At 35.0% G+C, this 22,864-nt stretch overlaps 3 protein-coding genes across 3 annotated transcripts; 2 read left to right on the forward strand and 1 right to left on the reverse strand.

The window, feature by feature from the left end:
- The first annotated feature begins 5,850 nt into the window (after window positions 1–5,850).
- Window positions 5,851–9,867, forward strand: LOC136041068 (GPI mannosyltransferase 1-like). Its single transcript, XM_065725620.1, has 2 exons — window positions 5,851–6,581; window positions 9,864–9,867. The coding sequence occupies exons 1-2, from the start codon at window positions 5,851–5,853 to the stop codon at window positions 9,865–9,867; spliced, it is 735 nt and encodes a 244-aa protein (XP_065581692.1).
- A 32-nt stretch (window positions 9,868–9,899) lies between these two features.
- LOC136041070 (GPI ethanolamine phosphate transferase 3-like) lies at window positions 9,900–17,459 on the forward strand. The gene is made up of 3 exons (XM_065725623.1): window positions 9,900–10,921; window positions 12,900–13,090; window positions 17,431–17,459. Exons 1-3 carry the CDS (start codon window positions 9,900–9,902, stop codon window positions 17,457–17,459), a joined length of 1,242 nt encoding a protein of 413 aa, XP_065581695.1.
- Window positions 17,460–19,285: 1,826 nt separating this feature from the next.
- LOC136041071 (GPI mannosyltransferase 2-like) lies at window positions 19,286–22,812 on the reverse strand. Its single transcript, XM_065725624.1, has 2 exons — window positions 22,802–22,812; window positions 19,286–20,660 (listed from the first exon to the last, which is right to left on the reverse strand). The coding sequence occupies exons 1-2, from the start codon at window positions 22,810–22,812 to the stop codon at window positions 19,286–19,288; spliced, it is 1,386 nt and encodes a 461-aa protein (XP_065581696.1).
- Window positions 22,813–22,864: the final 52 nt, after the last annotated feature.

Genomic DNA, 22,864 nt, shown 5'->3' on the forward strand with positions numbered 1-22,864 from the left:
TAAATTAAAAATAAAAGAGGACCTAGGACAGAACCTTGTGGCACTCCACAATTCAATGGGTAAGCTTGTGAAACTTCATTATTTATTACGACTTTTACACTTCTACCTCGCAAATGCGACTCAAACCAACTCAAAAACTTATTCCTAACACCTAACTTCGACAATCTATCCAACAAAATTCCAAAATCAACAGTATCAAAAGCTTTCTTAAAATCAATGAAAATTGTCATGCAAAAATAATTTTTTTTCCAGTGCACCGTTTACCTTATCAATTAAATTTAAAGCGGCATGCACAGTTGAATGTCTTTTTCTAAATCCAAATTGAGTTTCAGACAGAAATCCGCAATTTGTTAGATGCTCATATAGTCTTTTGTGCACTATTTTTTCATATAGCTTTGAAATGATGGGTAGTATTGATATAGGTCTCCAATTTGAAAGGTCACTTAGAGTCCCAGACTTTGGAAGCGGGATGACTTTGGCCATTTTCAGCGAACAGGGAAATTGACCCTCTGCCATTGACAGATTTATTAAAAATACTAGTACTGGAAGAATATTCGGTTGAGGCCATCGGTCCCAGCACTGTTTGATTTTATTGAAGAAACAATCTTCTCTTTTTCTACAGAATCGCAGGGTTCTAATTTCATTTCAAAATCTTGACCTCTTAGGTCTTCAAAAGTTGATTCTTCTATCAGTAACTCGTTGTTCACTGCTGCTTCACTCTGAACAGTTTCACCAGTCATCGAGAAATGATAAGCAAACAAATCACATACTTGGTCAAGATCTCGAACTATTTCGCCACCAACATTTAGGCTATACTATTGTGGAGCAGGACTCCCTCTGATCACTTCATTAATAATTTTCCAAGTGGCTTTAGGGTTTGATGCATTTTTCTTAAATTCTTCGCCATAAAAGTTTCTCATTTTCTTTCGTCTAGTAGAGTTAACTAGATTACGTTGATCCTTGAACTGTGCAGAACTAAACTCATTTGGTTCATTGATGTATGCTGTATACAAAGCATTTCTTATATCAATCATTCGCAAAAGCTCATCATCAACCCAAGGTTTTCTCGCTGCTTTTTTTCTTATTTTCATGCTTTTCAGTGGGCATGTCAAGTCATAAATACCTAGCAGCGTGGTGTTGAACTTTTCAAAAGCCAAAGATGGGTTATTCTCCCTAAATATACTCTCCCAATTTACAGCACTTAGCTCTTCTGAAAACATTCTAACGTTCGCTGGCTTCAGATCTCGGATCTGTATATTACGCTTCACTACTTGTTTTTTTATGTGAAGTCCTAATCTAGCTAGGACTGGCAGGTGATCGGAGATAGGCGAAACTATAACGTCTGCGCATGTAGTTGCTACTTGACGTGACGAAACAAATATGTTGTCAATCAAGGTCGCAGAATGCTCAGTGATCCTTGTTGGAACTGTGACCACAGGGTATAGATCGTGAGATGACATGAAATTTAAAAAATCAAGATTCATACCAGCTAGTATTTTCAAATCATAATTAAAATCATCCATTATCATAAATTCCAAACCTGAATTTCTTACATTCAGCATTAAATCATCAAAACCAGATATAAAACGATCAAACATAGCACTTGGTGGTCTATAAATAATACAAAATAAAAAATTCTTTTTTTCAAATCTAACTTCAACAGAAAAACTTTCAAACTCACCCTCTAGCCAAACCTCAAGATCATCACGCACCTTATACTGTAGAGAGTCCCTTACTAGAAACGCCAGGCTTCCTCTGCCCATTTTTGAACGGTTTTTTGATTCTAAACAATACCCTGGAAAACTATAGAACGAGAGAAGACTATCCCTACCCAAATACGTTTCACATAAAGCAAGCAACTGAATAGAATCATTTTCATACATAAACTGAACAATATCATGATAAGATGACGTAATGTGGCAGTTCCACGCGCACACAAGGCACTCATTTATTCTTTTATTAATGTCTACAGGTCCATTAATATACGTGCTAAAACGACCCGGCTGAAAACTTAAAGTAGACTGCTCTGCCACAAGCTTAGATAATAAATATTTGTCAATATCAAATGGGTCTTGTTCATATCGCTTAAGCCGCAAACTTAGTAGATCAGTACCCATTAAAACGAAAAATAGTAGATATTGGTGTTACTATCGAACAATAAAAATCAAAATAAAATAATATCCGAAAAATAAAAATAAAAAAAATTAATCAACAAAATCACATGCAATCAACAAGTGACCTTATTCTCCGAACAGAAGGGTTGCTTGCCCTTTTCACAAGGACATTACCATGGTTTGTCCAAACATACTTCACACCAAATTTGTCTCTCGCCATGTTCAAAATGTCTCTTCGACGCTTTGTTAAAGCCTCAGTGATGTATACACCGGTACGCGCTAATTTTGCTTTTTCTTTGAAGACTCTTCGGACAATATCTTTGCTCTGAAACTTCACCATTATGGGAGCTACTTTACCAGAACCATCAGCGCTGATCATATTCTGCCGAAATCGAAATACGCTTGTAATATGCCCATCCGTTATATCACTAACACCTAACTTCTGCTTAACCAATCAATCACAGTGGTATTCAGGTTAAAACCTGGCTGTAGTTTCATTCCATGGATTACGAGACTATTAAGCAGAACTTCTTGGTCATAATCATCAAGCCTCATCTCTATGCGATTAACGCACTCCTCAAGATTTTCAATAAGTGTTTTTAGGGTTTTGATTGATTTTTCAAGCTTTTCAAATTTAGGATTATATTCAACCGCAATAGAGTCGTACACTTCGCTGACAATGGTATCCACAGAGCCACCACCAGTAGCCATTTCTGCTACTTTACGAGCTATATCATTTTTTAGACTCAACTTCGTTTTTTCCAACTCAGCCTGCACCGTAGTCACTTGGCCAAGTAGACCTGAAGTCGCAGGTTCAGGGTCAGCCAGAGTAAGCTTCATAGCGGCAAAAGTCTTACTTCTACGATATATATCGGGCATCGACTCTAGCTAATCGAAAGCTTTATCTACTCCTTTTGATTTGTTTTTTGAGGCCTGTTGAAATTTAGCCTTTTCGGACGTGATATTTGACTCAGCGACTATATATTCACTATGCTGACCGTAGCAGAAAACAAGGTATTTGGAATCTCCGTCACCCTCAGTTGTAACTTTCATTATTCTTGATGGCCAGAGAGGATATCCTGCAAAGTGTACTAAAACCAAGTCGAACTGCCTAAACTTTGGCATTTTAAGGTGGCAAAAAATAAACCGAAAAAAGTATGAAGTGAAGAAAAAAAAAACTTCACTTGCAAGAGAAGTAAAGGAAACGTTGGAGGCTGTACCTTGTCCCCGCAATTTAAGAGGCAAGCCCGGCGGGTACCACGGCTCTTGCAAACAACTCTCTCACCCCTCTTCTGCTTATTTTTCTTCTCCCAACTTTATCGTAGCGTAATTGCTTATATTCTCCCAAAGGTCACTCCTTCAAAACATATAGCTGTAGAGTCTGAAAACAGATTGAAGGTTCACTTGCGAGAGAAGTAAGGGAAGCGTTGGAGACTGCCTACCTTGTCCCCGCAATTTAAGGGACAAGCCCGGCGGGTACCACGGCTCTTGCAAACAGCTCTCCCCCACCCTTCTGCTTACTTTTCTCCTCTCACCTTTATAGTAACGCAATCGTTTGGGCTATTACTCAGGTTATTTAATTGGAATAAACCAGTCAAAAAAGTTTTAATTAAAACCAATCTTTTGCCAGATATTGCAAGATCCTACTAGCTTCACTGGGATTAAAAATCCATTATTCATAAGTTCACTGAGAAAGCTTACTCGTTTGATTTCGTCAATAAATAGCCATTTTTAAGATAGATGCATTCACCTTGAACTGTGAATCGTAACTGAAACCTAAACCTAAACTAGCACAACCGGGACGGAGAGACAGACCGACAGAATTTGCGATCGTTATATGTCACTTGGTATATACCAAGAACCATTACAACTGAAAATTAATATCTGGAGTTTCTCTTTTCTTAGTAAAGATGATAGTTCCGTATCTATTAACATCAAATTTTAATTTATTTTTATCTGTCTATTTCTCTAATAGTGCAAATACCTTTTTAGCTGTATGATATAAGTAATTTGCATCTTTAGAAGATATTGTTACATAGATATCATCAGCATACGCTTTTATTGTACAGCCTGTCGGTAACTCTGAACGAAGCGAATCGTCCACATTAATAGACCATAAAAACGGAGAGAGTATGCTTCCTTGTGGGCACGATTTTTGAAGAACATGAGTTACAATATCAGCTTTATCACCATAAGTAACTGATCGATCTGATAGACAATTTTTAACCAGCATTACTGCAGGAGTGGGGCAGCCTAATTCTAATAACCTTTTTAAAATCCTAGGATGCCATGCATTGTCAAAGGCACCTTTGATATCAAAGAGAAGGCAAAGTGTGTGCTTAGGAATTACTATGATTTTAGCATTTGTTTAATTTTATTCGAATTACACCCCACCCCCAGCTCTTCCAAAGAGAGTGGATTCGGTCCGGTCATGTCAGTCACGTATCTTGGAATTGTGCTTATTTTTACCACCAACTTTCATTCTGATCTCTTCACTCTAAGCGTTTTAGAGATTTCCAGTCCCCTCCACTCCCCCCATGACACTGGATCCGGTCGGGATTTAAAATAAGAGATCTGAGTTACGAGGTCCTTCTAAATATGAAATTTCATTAAGATCTAATCACTGCTTCGTAAGTTAAAAATACCTCATTTTTTATAATTTTTCAGAATCAACACTCCCCCAAAGAGAGCGGATCCGTTTCGGTTATGTCAATCACTTATCTAGGACTTGTGCTAGCTTGTGCTAGCATTTTAGCATTTTTTCAGACCCAAGGAAAATACTTAATGTTCAAACATGCGTTATATGTTTTAAGCAAAGTATGAGCTAAGACATAGATATTTTTTTACAACTACATTAACAAGACCATCTAAGCCGGGAGCTTTCAGTGATTTAAGAGAGTTAATAGCATCTTTTAATGAATCAACTGTTATTGGTGACAACGTATCTTGGTTATTGTCACATGCATATTCAAAGTGACCTCAAATATGATGGTGATAAGAAGTTTCCGTTGAGTAGTCATCAGGGGTAAACTATTTGTTGAAGAATACCTCACCATCTTCCTGGTATGATTCTGCGTACATACCGTTATCTTTTGCAATGTGAATAGGAGATGATAGGGAGGGGTGGTTAGAACATATTTTATGTATTGTACTCCAGGGTTCAAAGCTACCTTTATCTTTACAAATTTTATTCGAATTTTTAAGTTTTGACTTTTTAATTTCACTTGATCCATTTTCATAGAATGATGAGAATCATTCTATTACGGCAAGATTTACAATAAGTAAAAAAGGAAAATGAAGAACAGAAATATATGCAGTTACATGACATGCAAAAACAAGGATTAGAAAGAATTATGTATATCCCAAATCAAAGCTTAGTCAGTAAAACTCAAGCGTCACACATCAAAGAAAAAATCCTGTGTATCCGAGAGTAAAGCTTAGTTGCTAAAAATCAAACGTCATACATCAAAACCATATCATATGTATCCAACAGCTAAGCTTAATCACTAAATTCAAACGTCATAAATCAAAGACACAATATATAAGGCAACGCTGAAAATTGGAAATTAAGAGAGATTCATAATATGGCAAAAGTATTAGACAAGATGCGAGAGTAAAAGCCAGATGAATCATGATAATCATAATTGAGATGAAATTAAAATACGATTCTAAAGCATATATTACATGCATATTTTTGTAGACTAAACAGTGTGGTTTTATGATTCTTGAAGATAAAATGGAACCGAAGAAGTGTCCGCTCAAAAATAGCAATGTGTACTATCACTTGTTATATGGATTTTTGTTACGCATTATCCTTGTGCTCTGGAGCTACATTCATGACCAACATATTAAACCGAAATATACAGACATTGATTATGAAATATACACTGGTGCAGCAAAGTATATAACTATGGGAGAATCACCATACAATCAAGAAACCTATCGATATACTCCGTTACTTGCCCAAGCTTTGACTGCAAATGTGTTTATTTGCAATGCAGCTGGGAAAATTATTTTTGTTATTTTCGACATTCTGATTTCGTGGCTTATTTATAAATCAGTTCCTTATTCAGATCATCAGTTCATAAGTGCGTGTATTTGGCTCTACAACCCTGCCGTGATTGTAATATCCACTAGAGGAAGTTCAGAATCGGTTGTTCTTTTTCCAGTAATCTGTAGTGTGTATTTTGTAAGACAAAAGCAATATTTACTAGCTGGATTTTTTCATGGGCTAGCTATTCATATTAAATTGTACCCCATAATTTACACTCCTCTAATATATTTTGCTCTGGCAAATAATGTTTTGAAAGTCAATAAAAGGCAGCTACAATTTTTAGCAATGACAGTTGTCACTTTTGTTTTCTTTACTACTCTTTATTTTAACAAATATGGATGGGAGTTTCTCAAGGAAACATATATTTATCATGTGCAACGTCATGATAAAAAACATAATTTTTCGGTTTTTTGGTACTTTTTCTACTTATATGACAATGTTGTGATTCTTACTTACATACCATTTATGTTCCAGAGTATTTGCATCTTATTTTTTACATATAAATTTTCTAGCATTGTAAATTTAGAATTGGGAATGTTCGCAACTACTTATTTCTTTGTTATTTTGAACAAGGTCATTACTGCTCAATATCTTCTGTGGTATTTTATACCTTTAATCTGGTATAATATTACATTAGAATTTAAACCGTGGGTTTTTATTTTTAGTTTTTGGGTCTTAGGAATTATTGCATTTCTGCTTCCTGCATATATGTTAGAATTCCAACATTTAAATGCTCATTTTCATGTATTTTTAGGATGTCTTTTAAATTTCATAAGTCACTGTGGTATTTATTTTTACATTCATAATAAAGTAAAAAGCTAAGGAGTGAATATTCTTTTGCCATTTGGAACAAGGCTGTTACTGTTAAATATATTAGTTGATGCTGGTCGTGCCTTCGATCTAGCGTGACATTCAAGTAAATCTCCACTCGTAGATTTTAGTGTATACACGTTTAGAATTAGAACTTTTATATATATTTATTCACTATATGAAACATAATTATTCATATGACATGAAAAGACGGAATAGAGAAAAAAGAAAAGAAGAAATGAAAATCAAAATATAAGCAAGAAACCAATATCTGCAGTAACTCTGCTTAAAACACCAACATATGACGAATAGTTAAATAATAGAAGAGATCAGATTATTAGCACTACCTGACTGCTAAGGAGTGAAAAGACGGAGTAGAGGAAAAAGAAAAGAAGAAATGAAAATCAAAACATGAGTAAGAAACCACTAGCTGCAGCAACTTTGCTTAAAACACCAACATGTGACAAAGTTAAATATTAATAGTAGTTACCGAAGCAGATTGGCTTTGATGTTCTCTTTCGAATTCGGAGGATGTGAGTTCAAGTCACTCTGCGGTAATCCATCTCATGGTAAATATTCCAGGATGACTAGGAATCCAGAGGATTTTTAGGGTTGTAACTATATTAGAGATTAGATGAATTAAATAATAATAGTTATCAGATTTTATTAATCTGATAACTATTATAGCAAGCAACGGAGTTAATCTATAACTATTATCTGATAACCCACTCCACCAATACCAGGATAACAGTAAAATAAAATGTAAGTTAGAGGTAAGTTTAGATCCTGCTTCTCGGTAAACTTCAACTGATTAGTTTTGTAATAAACAGAAAATCCACACATTTTTTTTTAAAGTATATATATATTTAGTAAAATACGCTGTCATTCACAAACAAGTAGTGTGAGTAAAAAGGAAAGGGGCTAATCTTCTGATAACTATTATAGCAAGCAACGGAGTTAATCTATAACTATTATCTGATAACCCACTCCACCAATACCAGGATAACAGTAAAATAAAATGTAAGTTAGAGGTAAGTTTAGATCCTGCTTCTCGGTAAACTTCAACTGATTAGTTTTGTAATAAACAGAAAATCCACACATTTTTTTTTAAAGTATATATATATTTAGTAAAATACGCTGTCATTCACAAACAGTAGTGTGAGTAAAAAGGAAAGGGGCTAATCTAAGCTCATATATAATTCAATCATGTGCCTATTTTAGCTCCTTTCTAAGCAATCTATGACGATAATAGTCAAACTTACATCAGAAAACTGAACAGGAGCTATTTAACATAGAAACCATTGAGAGGAACAAAATTCATAAATTCAAAGTTGGTGATACTTATTTCATAATATACAACAATCTACAGTCAATCCAGTGGTGATTAAAATTGATGCTGAATATGAATTTTTTTTTTGCAAACGGTGAAATATAAGTCACATTGAGCAGAGTAATTTTCGGAAATTTTCTTCTCACTTGATAGATTTTTCCAATCTGATCTTTCATTCCTTAGTTCTATGACTATCTACCTTAAATCTGCCCTAGGAATGACGTATGGATAGATTCTAGACAGACTTGTCTATCAAAAAATGAAGCCACATCATTTTTATACAATCCTAAAAATGACTTGTGCCAGATTTGCCTCTCACTCACTCGAACTATCTGTCTTGGTTTTATTAGAATTAGCAACGGCTTGATGCCCAAAACTACTTGATTTTTATATATTTAAAATGAAGATAGAAGTATAGATAGGCTTATTCTATCAGAAAATGAAATGACATCATTTGACATCATCTTGGCTTAATCTACAATTATCCATGGGTTGATGTCCACAACTAATTGATTTTAATCTTATTATAATCTTAATTTAGACTTGAATTAAAAACAAGTAGTTTTGAGCATCAAGCCATACTAATTGTAGAAAAATCCAGGATAGATAATTCTAGTTAGGGAGAGGTAAATGGGGCATAAGCCCTTTTTAGGATTGTATAAAAATAATGTCATTTCATTTGTTGATAGGTAGTGTCATTTCATTTGTTGATAGGGTAGACAATTTCCCCAATTTCAGTTATTTTTTTTTATTAAAAAAGAAAAGCCTTTTTGTGACATATGTAGTTTTCTGTAGTAAGTAGAATAAAATTAAGAAAAACATGTGTGTGTGAGAAATAAAATACATTGTTTCGTTTACATATCATATTTTTTTTATAATTTTGGACGAGTTCATATATTAATTATGGATTTAAGACTATTCTTCGAAATTTTCTTGAATTTATTTTCAAAATTACTTTCTATTTATTTACTTTCTGGATCAATTTAGATAACAATTGAGTTTTGAGTTTATTTATTTATTAATAAATACCAAAAAACACTTTGATTTAGTCTTCCTCATAAATCTCTATAGCCAGACAAAACAATGGTGAAACATCTTGAATATAAAGGAAAACACATTCTCGAATTGCTTAGAAGTGATAACCTTTTCTCACCTGCCATTTTTTAAACGCGTTGTTCAACTTTTTATTACAACGGGCCGTGGATCGTACTTTACTAGGTTGGAGTTATCGCTGCAAAGACAATTTTTACTTCAAACTTTGGTTCCCTGTACGGTATCCGGAGGTTAGTATTTCAGATTGAAATTACCTTGTAAGCCCATTGATTGTTTGTAACAATAAAGGTTCCAGTATCGTTCCCATATAAAATTTTCGCCAGGAATAATTGTCCAATAATGAAAAAGAGAAACATTCACTTTTATCCAAGCTAGACTATATTTAGACTGCAAATTTATTAGGGGCTATTGAGAAGGAAACACGTTAAGAAACAATTCTTACTTGTGTAATGTAGTTAAATTACTGATATAGAATATTTATCTGTAAACATTTCACATTTAGGTAGCCTCCTTTAAGTGACACCTTGTTACAATAGAAATGCTACCTAAGAGAAGCCAAAGCTTATGGTTAAGTTTGGTTCTCACATGTCAGGTTGCATTATTTGGCATAGTGTTTTTCTGCAGAGGATTTCTGCTCCAAAAGGTCTCGACTCCTGATACTAATAACCTACCTACATACCATGGAAAGCCAATGTGGGGTCAAGTCGTATTGTTTATTATAGATGCAATGAAGTATGATTTCATGAGCCATACTGGTCTTAATGAAATTTATACTTTCTCAAAACAGAATACCAGTCATTCAAGACTTTATAATTTTGTAGCAGACCCACCGACCACTACATTACAAAGATTGAAAAGCATGACAACTGGAACTTTTCCAACATTCATCGAGGCTGCATTTAATTTTGGTGGCGCAGAGATCAAAGAGGACAACATCATTGATCAGTTGCTGAGACAAAAGAGTAGTATTGTACAGATGGGAGATGATACTTGGGATTCCATATTTCCTAGGAGGTTTATGCGGACCTATCCCTATCCTTCCTTTGATGTTTGGGACTTGGATACGGTAGATAAAGGAGTTGAACGACACATCTTTAAAGAACTGAAGGAAAATGATTGGAAACTGCTAATAGCACATTGTCTTGGAGTAGATCATGCTGGTCATAGATATAGCCCAAATCATCAAGAAATGGAAAGGAAACTAAAGGAAATGGATATACTTGTAAGGCGAGTCATGGATAATCTTCCAGACAATAGTTTACTTCTTGTGTTTGGCGACCATGGAATGACATCAACTGGAGATCATGGAGGGGACACCAAAGATGAAGTAGATGCTGCATTGTTTGCCTATAGCAACAGTCACCCTTTCACAAACGATACAAATGGAAAAATTCCACAGGTGAACCTGGTGCCCACACTATCAACCATTCTTGGTATTCCTATACCTTTTTCGAACATTGGCCAGGTTGTAAAAGGACTTTTACCGTTATCCCCTAAGGACAGTCTCTATTCTTTGGCACTGCATCAAAATATAGCGCAAGTGAGGCAGTACCTTGACAAGTATGTTTCTTACACACCATCACCCGTGAAAGGATTGGAGTTGGAGAATTTATTTTCTAGAATAGATTCAGTTGAATCACCTAGTGTGAATGAAAGTGAAAACGTGTTGAAATTTATTCAAATGAAATTCCAGCAGACCTGCACACAGTTTAACGTTTTTTTTATTTTAGTTGGCTGTTTTCTATCTGCTTTTAGTATACACCCTTTGATATTCTCAAACAAAAGAAGATGGAGTAATAATCCAGCTTCTGAGCTAGTCATAGTTTTAAGTAATATTTTTATCCTGTTTCTGATTTATAATGAATACTTAGCTCATTTAATTGAGACTATGCTAATATGTGTAATGAGTTTTGTCTCCATTTATATTGTGAAAGTACATTCTTCGCTATGTTTTGATGATTTAAAATTTAGCCTATTAGCTTTATTTTTCTCTTGTTTAGTATACTTTTCTAATAATTTTGTAATTGCAGAGCCAGTTATTTTAAGATTTCTTCTGTCAACTCTAATACTTCATAGAAATCTGCTAAATGGTAATCTAAATTTAAGAAATGTATTTAATGCTATTATAGCTATAGCTTTAGTTCAGTTAAATCAATATTTTGAGCACTGCAGAGAAGAAAATGGTCCTGAGTGTCTCAATAATAGTTTGTACAAGCCGCTATCTAGTATTGATAGCAGTACTTCTTTTGTTTTATTTCGTTTATCACTTGCGTTAATGTCAACGTCTTTACTTCTCTTCTTAAAGAAAAGATCAAACTTATTTAAATGTTTAGCTTTAAACATTGCTTGTGTGAATGTTTATTGGATATGTGAATCCTTGACGGTACTGCAATCTTCATTTCATAGTTTTCTGCCAAACATTGTACTTGCAAGTTTAATGGTGTTTTGTTTTTGCAGTTTATATGGGTATGTGGATTTTGAAAATTTAATTTCTATTATTCAACTGACGGTTATGCTATTGGTAGGAGACGGGCTGGCACCCTCTGTGGTTTCGTGTTTTTTGGCTTACAAATTCTGGTATGTCGAAGGTGAAAGCAGGAATATCAATGATGTCATATTCCTCGTTCTTCTATCATGGCATGGATTCTTTTCGGGCAGGAATGCAGCTTTTTCATCAATACAATGGAACGCTGCTTTTATCGGTTCTTTCTTACCAGGCAATAATAGAATTTTGAAGATCTTGAAATATATAGTCCAAGGATTAAAGGTCTCAGTTGCAACATTTGGCTTTCAAATAATTTACGCCTCAATAGCTGGATATAGACTTTCATTACAACATTCTTATTTCTTCATTGCTGCTACTATTCTAAGGCTTTCATGTTCCATGGTTTCATGTTTCATTCTTCGAAGGCACCTGATGGCCTGGAAAATTTTTGCTCCTCGTTTCATTTTTGAAGGACTTGGAGCCCTCATATCCATGGTTTTCTGCTTAGCTGGTTCTTACCTGCAGCTCGTTGCAAGGAACAGAAAAAAAGGCTTTCAGCAGAATAAATTTCATGAAGTAGTATAGTCAGTATTCTTATGGTTCGAAATTGAAGATTTAAAGAGAGCATTAGTCTTCAGTGGCTGATGACAGTAAAGAATGGTCTTGGTTATTTATCCTGTAGCTCTTCATTGATCAAAGAATTTTATTTTGAGATTATGGTCCATGCAGGGAGGCAAAAATTTTTTCCACATGCTTTGTCATTTTATCTTGTTTAGTCTAATTTTCTGATAATTCTTTAGTTGCAGAGCCAGTTATTTTTTGTTTTATCCTGTCAACTGTAATACTTCATAGAAATATGTTATATGGCAAGCCAAATTTAAGAAATGTATTAAATACTATTTGAGCTATAGCCTTAGTTGTTTAGCTTTAAACATGGCTTGTGTTAATACTAATTTGATTTGAGAATCCTTGACGGTGCTACCATCCTCATTTGATAGGTTTTTTTTTGCCAAATATTGTGCTAGCAAGTTTTTTGGCGGTTTGTTGTTGCAGTTTATATGGGCATGTGGATTTTGAAGATTTAATTTTTATTAATCAATTGACGGTTGTGCTATTGGTTGGATACAGACTGCCATCCTCTGTGGTTTCGTGTCTTTTGGCTTACAAACTCTGGTATGTTGGAGGTGAAAGTGGGAGTGATCTCATATTGCTCGTTCTTCTATCATGGCACGGATTCTTTTTGGGTATAGGAATGCAACTTTTTCATGAATACAATGGAACATTGCTTTTATTGGTTCTTTCATACCTGGCAAAGTTAAATTTTGAAAGTCTTGAAATATTTACCCCTAGGACTAAAGGTTTAAGTTGTAACGTTGGGCTTTCAAATATTTTACGCTTTAGTAGCTGAATATAGACTTCCATTACAACAGTCTTATTTTTCATTGCTGCTATTATTCTAAGGCTTTTATGTTCCATGGTTTCATGTTTTATTATTCAGAGGCACCTACTGATTTCAAAAATTTTTGCTCCTTTTCTGATTTTTGAAGAGCTCAGAGCGCTCATATCCATTGTTTTTTTGCTCCTTGTCTTATTTTTGAAGGACTTAGAAACCTCATATCCATAGTTTTAAAATACTTTAAGCAGGGTAAGTTTCATGAAGTTGTATAGTCTCTACGTGTATGGCTCAAAATTGAGGCTTGAAACAGATCTTTGGAGTCTTCAATGGCTGAACAAAGTAAAGAATTATATTGGCGTTGCGTTTTCGAGGCTAGAAGTGACTGTTGTCAGAGAAATAGTTTAGTTTTAACTATAAATTTAGACCTGGTTACGTTGACATTAGGACACAAGAGCCAGGTTTACTTTAACAATTATTGTGTATTTGGAGTAATAATGATAATAATAATTATAATAGTCTATTCCAGAGAAAGTCCGTGTGCCATAGGAATTTTACATAAAAAACAAAACAACAAGTTAAACTAAAATAAATTAATACTATTTAAAGAAAATGCTCACGATGTGCAGCTAATCCTAACAAACCTTGCTATCCTTTTAATGCTCGGAAAATTTGTCTCTTTCATTCTATCTACCGTCCATACCTCATTCAATTTTTCTATATCATATATCTCTTGCTTCCAGTCATTTAATTTGACACATTCACACAAAATATGTATCAAACTTTCATCCTGAGATTATAATATCTCATAATAACCACCCCAAATTTCGGACTTTTCTGATAGCCCCAAACCTTTGCTTCATAATGCATCGCCGGTACTATCTTACTTGTCCCAATCCTCTTATCTACTCTAATATCTCTAAACCGTCTAAGACTATTTCTCGTTATTTCACCACTAATATACCTTCCCCTTTCATTCTCTAGATCCAGATGCGCACTGAATTTCCCATTACTAGTAACCTTAACCCCAAGATAAACTAATTCATTTTTCACTGATATAGTTTTACCTTTAAAGGAAAAATTCACATCTTCCCTTTCCATGCCTTTACGACCAAACACCATCACCACTGTCTTCGATGTGTTCAGGATTAACTTCTTCTCTTCCAAATAAACCTCCGTAGTCTCCAATAATTGTCGCAGTTTCTCTTTTGATATAACCAGTAATACGATGTCTTCAGCAAATAGTAGAAAGCCCAGTTTAAGCAAATCTATCGGTATCACTGGTGCATTGCTCTTAACGGAATTTTCATGGTCATCATTTAAATAAAGGCTAAAAAATTTCGGTGACAGCACACATCCCTGCTTTAGTCCCAATACAGATAACACTGGAATTGAGAACCCAACAGCTAGTAAATATATAAGGAAAAGAAATCAACTCACCGGCAGTCCCCACGAAACAGCGACCCTCACATCATCCGACAATAAAACACAAATTAAAATTCTCCTCGTCATCGAGGATACAACACCAACAAAACAACAACCCAAAAAAGAAAAGAAAAATATTAAATAAACCATAAGAAACATTTAATAAGAAGCCTTTAATAAGAAACTTTTCCAAACAGTTCCAAGCACGCCCCACAGTCACAGGAAAAGGGGGAAAAATTTCGGTGACAGCACACATCCCTGCTTTAGTCCCAATACAGATAACACTGGAATTGAGAACTTTCCCGCCACTCTCGCTGCTAACTTTACGTACTTATACATTTAACACAGCAACAATACAAAATAATGGGGTAGTCCGAAAGATAACAGGTTTAATATCAACAGGTGCCTACTACATTATCATATGCTCCTTTTAGGTCTAAAAATGCTGCAAATAACCTTCCCCCTTTTCCTGTGACTGTGGGGCGTGCTTGGAACTTGGTACCCGCTGAGATCCAGCAGTCACGAACACTTGGCTCCATTTAGAGACAGAAGAAAAGTTTCTTATTAAAGGCTTCTTATTAAATATTTCTTATGGTTTATTTATTATTTTCTTTTCTTTTTTGGGTTGTTGTTTTGTTGGTGTTGTATCCTTGATGACGAGGAGAATTTTAATTTGTGTTTTATTGTCGGGTGATGTGAGGGTCGCTGTTTCGTGGGGACTGCCGGTGAGTTGATTTCTTTTCCTTATATATTTACTAGCTGTTGGGGTGGCGCTTCGCGCCACTCCAACACCTAGTTGGTGAGGGCACTTCGCGCCCCCAAGCCCCCCCGCGCGTGTAAGTCGTTAAGCGCCATATTAGTTACGTGCCATTGTAGTCGTGTCCCTGTGTCCCACCTGTGAATAGATATATAGATATATATATATATATATATATATATATATATATATATATATATATATATATATATATATATATATATATATATATATATATATATATATATATATATATATATATATATATATATATGTTTTTAACTACGTAGAACTTGCGAATATACAACATTCTTCGCTGTCCCATTGTCTGTGCATATAAATAGATTGTCAGGTTTACTGACTCTTGAACTTGCAACATATAATTGTCCATTGGATAAACAATCCGTATTCAGATCTATACCTCATTATTCTAATGATTGTCCTTAAGCTTTGTTGATGGTGATTGCTAATCGAACATTCTCTGTGTCCCCGTCGTCATTTATATATCCCCCTGGGCCCCCCGGCGTCCCCGTTGTAGTTGTGTCCCGGTCGTCGTTTGTGTCCCGGTATCCCAGTCTGTAATTTCTCTTTGAGTGTCCCGGCTGTCATTTATAGTCCCGGTGTCCCGGTCGTCATTTGTGTCCCGGTGTCCCGGTCTGTAATTTCTCTTCGAACATTCCCTGTGTCCCGGTCGTCATCTATATATCCCTACTGTGCCCCTGGCGTCCCTGTTGTAGTTGTGTCCCTCTGTCCCGGTCGTCATTTATATTCCCTGTGTCCCGGTCGTGATTTGTGTCCCGGTGTCCCAGTCTGTAATTTCTCTTTGAGTGTCTCGGTCGTCATTTATGTTCCCTCTGTCCCGGTCGTCATTTGTGTCCCGGTGTCCCGGTCTGTAATTTCATCAGCTGACAAACATGACGTCAGTCGACAAACAGCTTCATGGCGACATACAGCTCAATCCTTATAATGACGTCAGTCGACAAACATGACGTCAGTCGACACACAAACATGACGTCAGTCGACAGACAAACAAACAAACAACTTATTTATATATATATATATATATATATATATATATATATATATATATATATATATATATATATATATATATATATATATATATATATATATATATATATATATATATATATATATATATATATAGATATTTAGATGTTGGTTAGTATGTTTATGACAAGTTTTACGATTCTTTATTTATTGTATGCCGTTTCCCAAATAACGGGCCATTGAGCCCTTTGGTATATTGTTTTTGTTATTGTTATTTTAGGAAAATAAATAGAACTTAAACTTGAACTTTCCTAGACTTCTCTTCCAAAATTCTCAGAGTAAAAATATGATCAGTTGCGCTATGGTTTTTTTCTAAACCCTATCTGGAAAGGGGATAACATTTCCTTTTCATCCAACCACTTCCCTAATCTTGATTCTATAACCTTGCAAAAAATCTTACTCATCACATTTCCTAAATTAATTATTTTATAATTACTATGATCCTGCCTATTAGCTTTTTAAAAAATTGGTATTCCTACTGACAAATTCTACTGATCAGGCCATTTCCTTTTTTCAGTCACTAGACTGAAAACTGCTGTTAATGACGGCACTAGAACTGTTTTCCCTATTTTTCAAATCATCACTGGTATTCCATTCACTCCTGGTGCTGAAGATCCCTTCATTCTTTTTAGGCTTTCCCATACTTCCTCTCCCTTGATCGGTTCTGAGAGATTATAATCCTCTTTGTCTAAAAGGGAAACCATTCTGCTCCCGCAGCTCTTCTGCTAAACCCCTATAACGTCTCCATATTGCTTCCTGTCGCTAGTGTCCTGCTCCAGGTATGTTGTTCACGGCTCAGCGGGAGGAATTTTTTGATTGTTGGCCTTGAATTCCCCCTCCCCAAAGCTGCTTTGGGTCTTTTGAAAAGTATTCCTCACTGATCTTTGTGGCCCTAATCTCTTCTACTTGTTTTTTCTCTTTTTTTTAATCTCTTGTAGATTTTTCTCTCTGCTCGGTGCTCCGATAAGTATTTATTCATTTCCTGGTCATTTTAGGCTCCTTTCACTTTCCTGAGAAGTTCAACAAGGTTTACTTTCAGCCTTCGACAATCCTCATCAAAGAATTCCTTTGTATTTCTCACCATCTCCTTCATATTTGATACTCCACTACATTTCTGATATACTTCCTCTGCTATTTTTTCCACGGCCCTTTCTAATTTCCCTTCTTCCCGTATATATATGCATTCCTCTGCCATTTTCTGCATCTGTCACTTTCCAACAATTCTTTCATATGGTTTTCCTCCTTAAAATCTAAACGAATCTGCTGTTTCATTAACTTCCTACCCTTATCCTCCGTCTTTCCCTCTTTCCTCCGACTATGTCTCTCATATTTCCTCCCTTTCATCCATTTGGTCACCTGTCATGCCTTCACAACCACCTCTATTGGCTGATGGTCTGATCCTACAACTTCCATAATATAAAAATCCAAACTTTTTTCCCATAACCTCCTACCAACCATAATATAATCAATCACACTAGGCTTCCCCGAACCAAAACACGTAAAATCTCTCCTTTCATGATCTTTTCCCACCCTTCCATTCAAAATTATCACCCGGTCCTCTCTACCAAAATTTATCATATTATGGCCCCACCTATTTTTCCTCCTAGTTTCATCTTTGCTTGTCCTGCCTTTCGGGCATCCATTTCTTCCATACCATTCAACCATACTCTCCATTTTTGACAAAAGATGGTTGCCAAGATCCAACTGTGTGTCTTCAATATCTGTAATCGTACTCATATCGGCGTTGAAATTATCTAGTAGTACAGAAAAATGGTCACTAAACAGCTCAACATAATTAACATACTCCTCAATTAATATGTCCCATGTATAATCATTCATGTAAGAACTATTTTCAGGGGGAATATATACACAGCCTATAAAACATACTTCTTATCCCACATGGACATCTGTAACCACACTATATTCTCTGACGAACTTACTAGCCTATAGACTCTATCAAAAATAGCATCACGGATAAATACCGCAATTTAGCCAAGAATTGGCTGAGCTTTTCGTTAAGAAGTAATGATGCCAAGGCTATTTTAAAAAATGGATTTTTAACCGAGAACTTTTATTGTAAGTGTATTGTTGTTTATTATTTTTTTTTTGGCTGAAGACGGCCCTTAGATATAGGGCCGAAATATTTAAATAGGTTTTATTGGTTCACTGTCTTGGGAAAAAAAAGTCCTCATTATTCTCTCTTCTGTAGTTGTATTATAGAAAGGGAGTGTGGTCGTCGTCATTATTTACACTGAGGAAACCCTAGGAAGTGCCAATGTATCCTCTTTTCCACTATTAGTAGCGAAAAAGGAACATCATTGAGAGCTGCTTAATGGCGAATTTTGATGTAAGTTGCAGCAGCTACTCGTTGCAATTAACAAACTACCGAAAATAAAATTAATTCGTTGAAAAAATCTGCATATCTATCTATAAGATGAGGAACGACACCAAAATCGTATTTTACAGCCCTAAATGATGCTAATAGTAGAAACTAAACGATAACGTCAGTTTGATAGTTTATATAACAATTTATTAAAACTTGTTTTGCATAAGCCACAGAGTTAGAAATAAGTTCCTAGAGGATTTGAATTTGATTGAAAAATGTGATTTTCCTTACGATTTTAGGAAAACTTTAATTAAAATCCATGATAAAAAAACGATAAGAATGAGTATGGTGATTACAGAGGTATAGGCTTGGTTCTGTTAGAAAGTTAATTCCTTCGCACACTTCCAATTCCCAGATTTATCATTTGAACCTTAAAAGTACCACTGGACGCTGGAGCTCCCAGCTTTTCATGTCCAAGGTAAGTATAACGAGTGAGCTGCACATCCTATTATAGCATACCCTATGAAATATAGTTTAATCGCTCTTTCTATTGACGACATAGAACAGTTAAAGAAAAATTTGAATACGTCATCAGCCATGATATCCCGGTCTACTATGTCTATTTTGCAAACACAGGCTGCAATCCAATACAATAAAGGCGAAGATGACGCCACCATTCTTGTTGTAACCTGAACGTGCATGAAGAATAATCCAAATCCACACAGAAATACTCCATGCAAAATAAAACAATAAAAATCTCTCGTCATACTCTTGAAGTGAGCTTCTTGTACCCCTGATCTTGCAACTGATCCTTCATCCAGTTTTGTGTATTCGTCTTGAACATTTTCATCACAATCATTGCTCTTGAGTACATGAAGTGAAATAGTGTGACCCTCCATATTTAACTCTCCATCATATTTATTATCAGATTTCATCAAACCCAAGTTAAAAATCAAGTCTCTCCTTTTATTGAAATAGTTAGCAGCGAAGGATATAACAATTACTATAATAGGTAGAGCTAAAGCAAAATTTGGAATTTGCTTAAGTTCATAATACCTTAGGAATCCAACATTCCAATGAGTTTTTTGAACGTGTGCATAAAAATTTGGGATATAATATGAACACCATTCAGGCTTAAAGATACCCCTTACATTGTAACCTCTCATTATACCATACGTCTTGAGATGCCAAGCAGGAATAGTTGCATTTTTGCAAAAAATATAGTGCCCATACCATAAGTAGGTAAGTGAAGGTGATACAACTAATAATGTTTGGATTATACAGCCCATCATCTCCTTAAACAAATTTAGTTTTCCCTGAGTCACGTAAATACAGTTCAAGCAATAGTAAAATATAAATCCAACATTTAGAATGCCATTTGACCTTGTAGCACATGATAACGAAAAAAATATAGAAGCTGTAAACGGTTTATCTGATTTCAGACAGTAGAGTCCTGAAAATGTGAACAAAGCAAATAAGGATTCACTATATGATGAAATGAAAAAAACCTTAGCCGGTGAAAACAAATAGAAAATCAGAGTTTTCGCTGTGAATGTCTGGCTACTAAACATTAAATCAGTTAACTTTTTAAGGGTAATAATAGTGAAAATATGAAGATTCATATTCATCAATATTCCCGCCAATTTAATACAAGTTGAAAAATGAATTTGTTCAAAGAAAAAAAAATACAAGACTTTCGCAAAAAGGTTTAATAACAATGGGAATAGAGGCAAAAATGCTAATTGATTTTCATAGATATACCCATGTTCAGCAATACTTCTGAAATATTCTGCATCCCACCTAGATATAGCATTTAAAATATGCGGGGTGTCATTTGGAGACCTAAAGATATCCGAAATGAGTATAGGGAAAAATTGGGGTAATAGAATAGAAAACAAAATTAAAATCAGGTCTAGATAGATCGAAAATTTTATATACCATTTAATGTTGCGCATGGATTGAAATTAAAAAGTAGTAAGTTTGAAGTTTTTTTAAAGCCAATATTAAAGTTGTCTATTTGGCTTGAAATGTCTTATAGCTGAGAGGTTTTGATAAGTCTTACATAGTAAGACTTTTCTTGTCTACGACGGTTTTTCCACGAAATTCTTTTGCGGTTTCAAAATTTTAATCTTTTGAAAGAATTCCGCTTAGAGGATCATTCGTAAAATGCCACTGACGTATTAACACCGCCCCATCTTATTGTTAGGAAAAGGCTCAGTAATGAAACAAACTGAATCTTTTCAACAATCTTCGTATAGAAAACCTGGTTCGTAAATAATTATAAAAATATTATTCGATAGGTAAATGAAAATTACGACTTCTTTTTTAACATCAATAATATTCTGACGTCAATACAACCAAAGGGTCTCACCAGCGAAGATTGGGTTTCATGGCCTTTGCTCCAGTTTGTGCGTATTGTTAAAAATGGAAGTCCTCAGAATAACTAGACTCACTCATAATGATGAAATTTTTACTCGTTGGGCTACCAGAAAAGAAAAAAACTAATGAAAGCAGCATTTCATTGTTTTGATGAAAACTTGCATTCCTAGCGAAAAGGAAGCAAAACAAAACAGCTTTTTAAAACAATGCTAAAAGAAAAAAGCCAATAAAAAGATACAAAAATCTTTAGCTGTGTACAGATCTGTAGGAACTTAACTTGAATCGATTTTAATATGCTTTTTACTTTGTTCATATTAGGTACCTCTTCAGCTGTGGCTTTTAGGTACCTCTTCAGCTATGACTGTTCTGGAACATCCTATTTCCAACTTTAACTCTTTTGTGGCTGATGGAATGATTCTATCGAGGTATTTCCTCACTCGAGTTAAATTTCAGTTCTTTGGTGACAATGGTAAAAGTCCTTTTATAGTCTGGTCATTAATAGAAAAATGATCCGGAATACCAAAAAGAGCTGATATTGTGGGTAACAAGTGCACCTGGAATTTCACTGTTTGTTGATGTCTATATGTAAACAATGCAGCATCTGCATCATTGATGGTATTCCCGCCATGATTTTCTGTTGATGTCATTCCATGATCACCAAACACAAAAAGTAGACTATTAGCTCAGAGATTGTACATGAATAGCCTCACAAGCATATATATTTCCTTAAGTTTCCAAGTCCCAAACTCATCCAAAAAAGGACAGGGATATGATCGAAAAAACCTTCCATGAAATATAGAATCCTTTGTCTATTCTTTCGTTTCAGCAACTTTGCAAATCGAGAGGCTTCCATTTGGCAAGTGCTAGGGCCAGGTGGTGAAGCCGGTGGGCTCCCAGTGCTGGCACCATATGCGTTCTTCTATTTCATGGACTTTTTCAACCAATGAGGCAAATAGTGTTAAGGTGAAAATTTGCTATTGCATTCAGCTGCTTTTGGAAATCATGGAAAGAGATTTTCTGACGTCATGCTTTAATCCCCTTTTCTCTCTGTCAATCACACATCTAGCATCAAACAGCCCCTTTTTTCATTATTCCTCTTCTCCTCCTTTAAATTTCTAATTAATTTAAATAGAAGATTTTAAAGCAGTCATTTTTCTGGAATGGCTGACGAGGTTTAATAGCTCGGTGTGAGCCCTTTGCAAATAATGGCTAAACCTTTGGAATTTCATGATCCTTATAGTAAGATGGTTGATATATGACAGCCTCTCTCAGCGAGTGACTACTCCGGTATTAGATGGTTTATGGGTTAGGTCGAAATTTTAATAATACAGTCACGGGCATTTTCCAAACTTTAACTTACTCAAGAGTGAATCACTTTGTGAATAATGCATGTGTTGCGTAAAAATCAGTTTTTGTCAAAAATTGTACCATATTGTTGTGCCATTATAGTAAAATTAAAAGAATATTTAACGTCATGCGAAAAACGGCAGGTACAAAAATATTTTCATGTATTCGAATGGTAATTCTTGAATAGTTAATTGCATAAATATTTTCATATAGTAATTATAATATGTAATTGTTTAAGTAGTCATTTCAGGAAATACATTAGTAACATTTTACCTTTAGGAAAAGGGATTTACATGTATATATCTGTAAAAGTAAAAGAC

This window comes from Artemia franciscana, chromosome 21 (genome assembly GCF_032884065.1).
Source record: "Artemia franciscana chromosome 21, ASM3288406v1, whole genome shotgun sequence".
Taxonomy (NCBI): Eukaryota; Metazoa; Arthropoda; class Branchiopoda; order Anostraca; family Artemiidae; genus Artemia; species Artemia franciscana.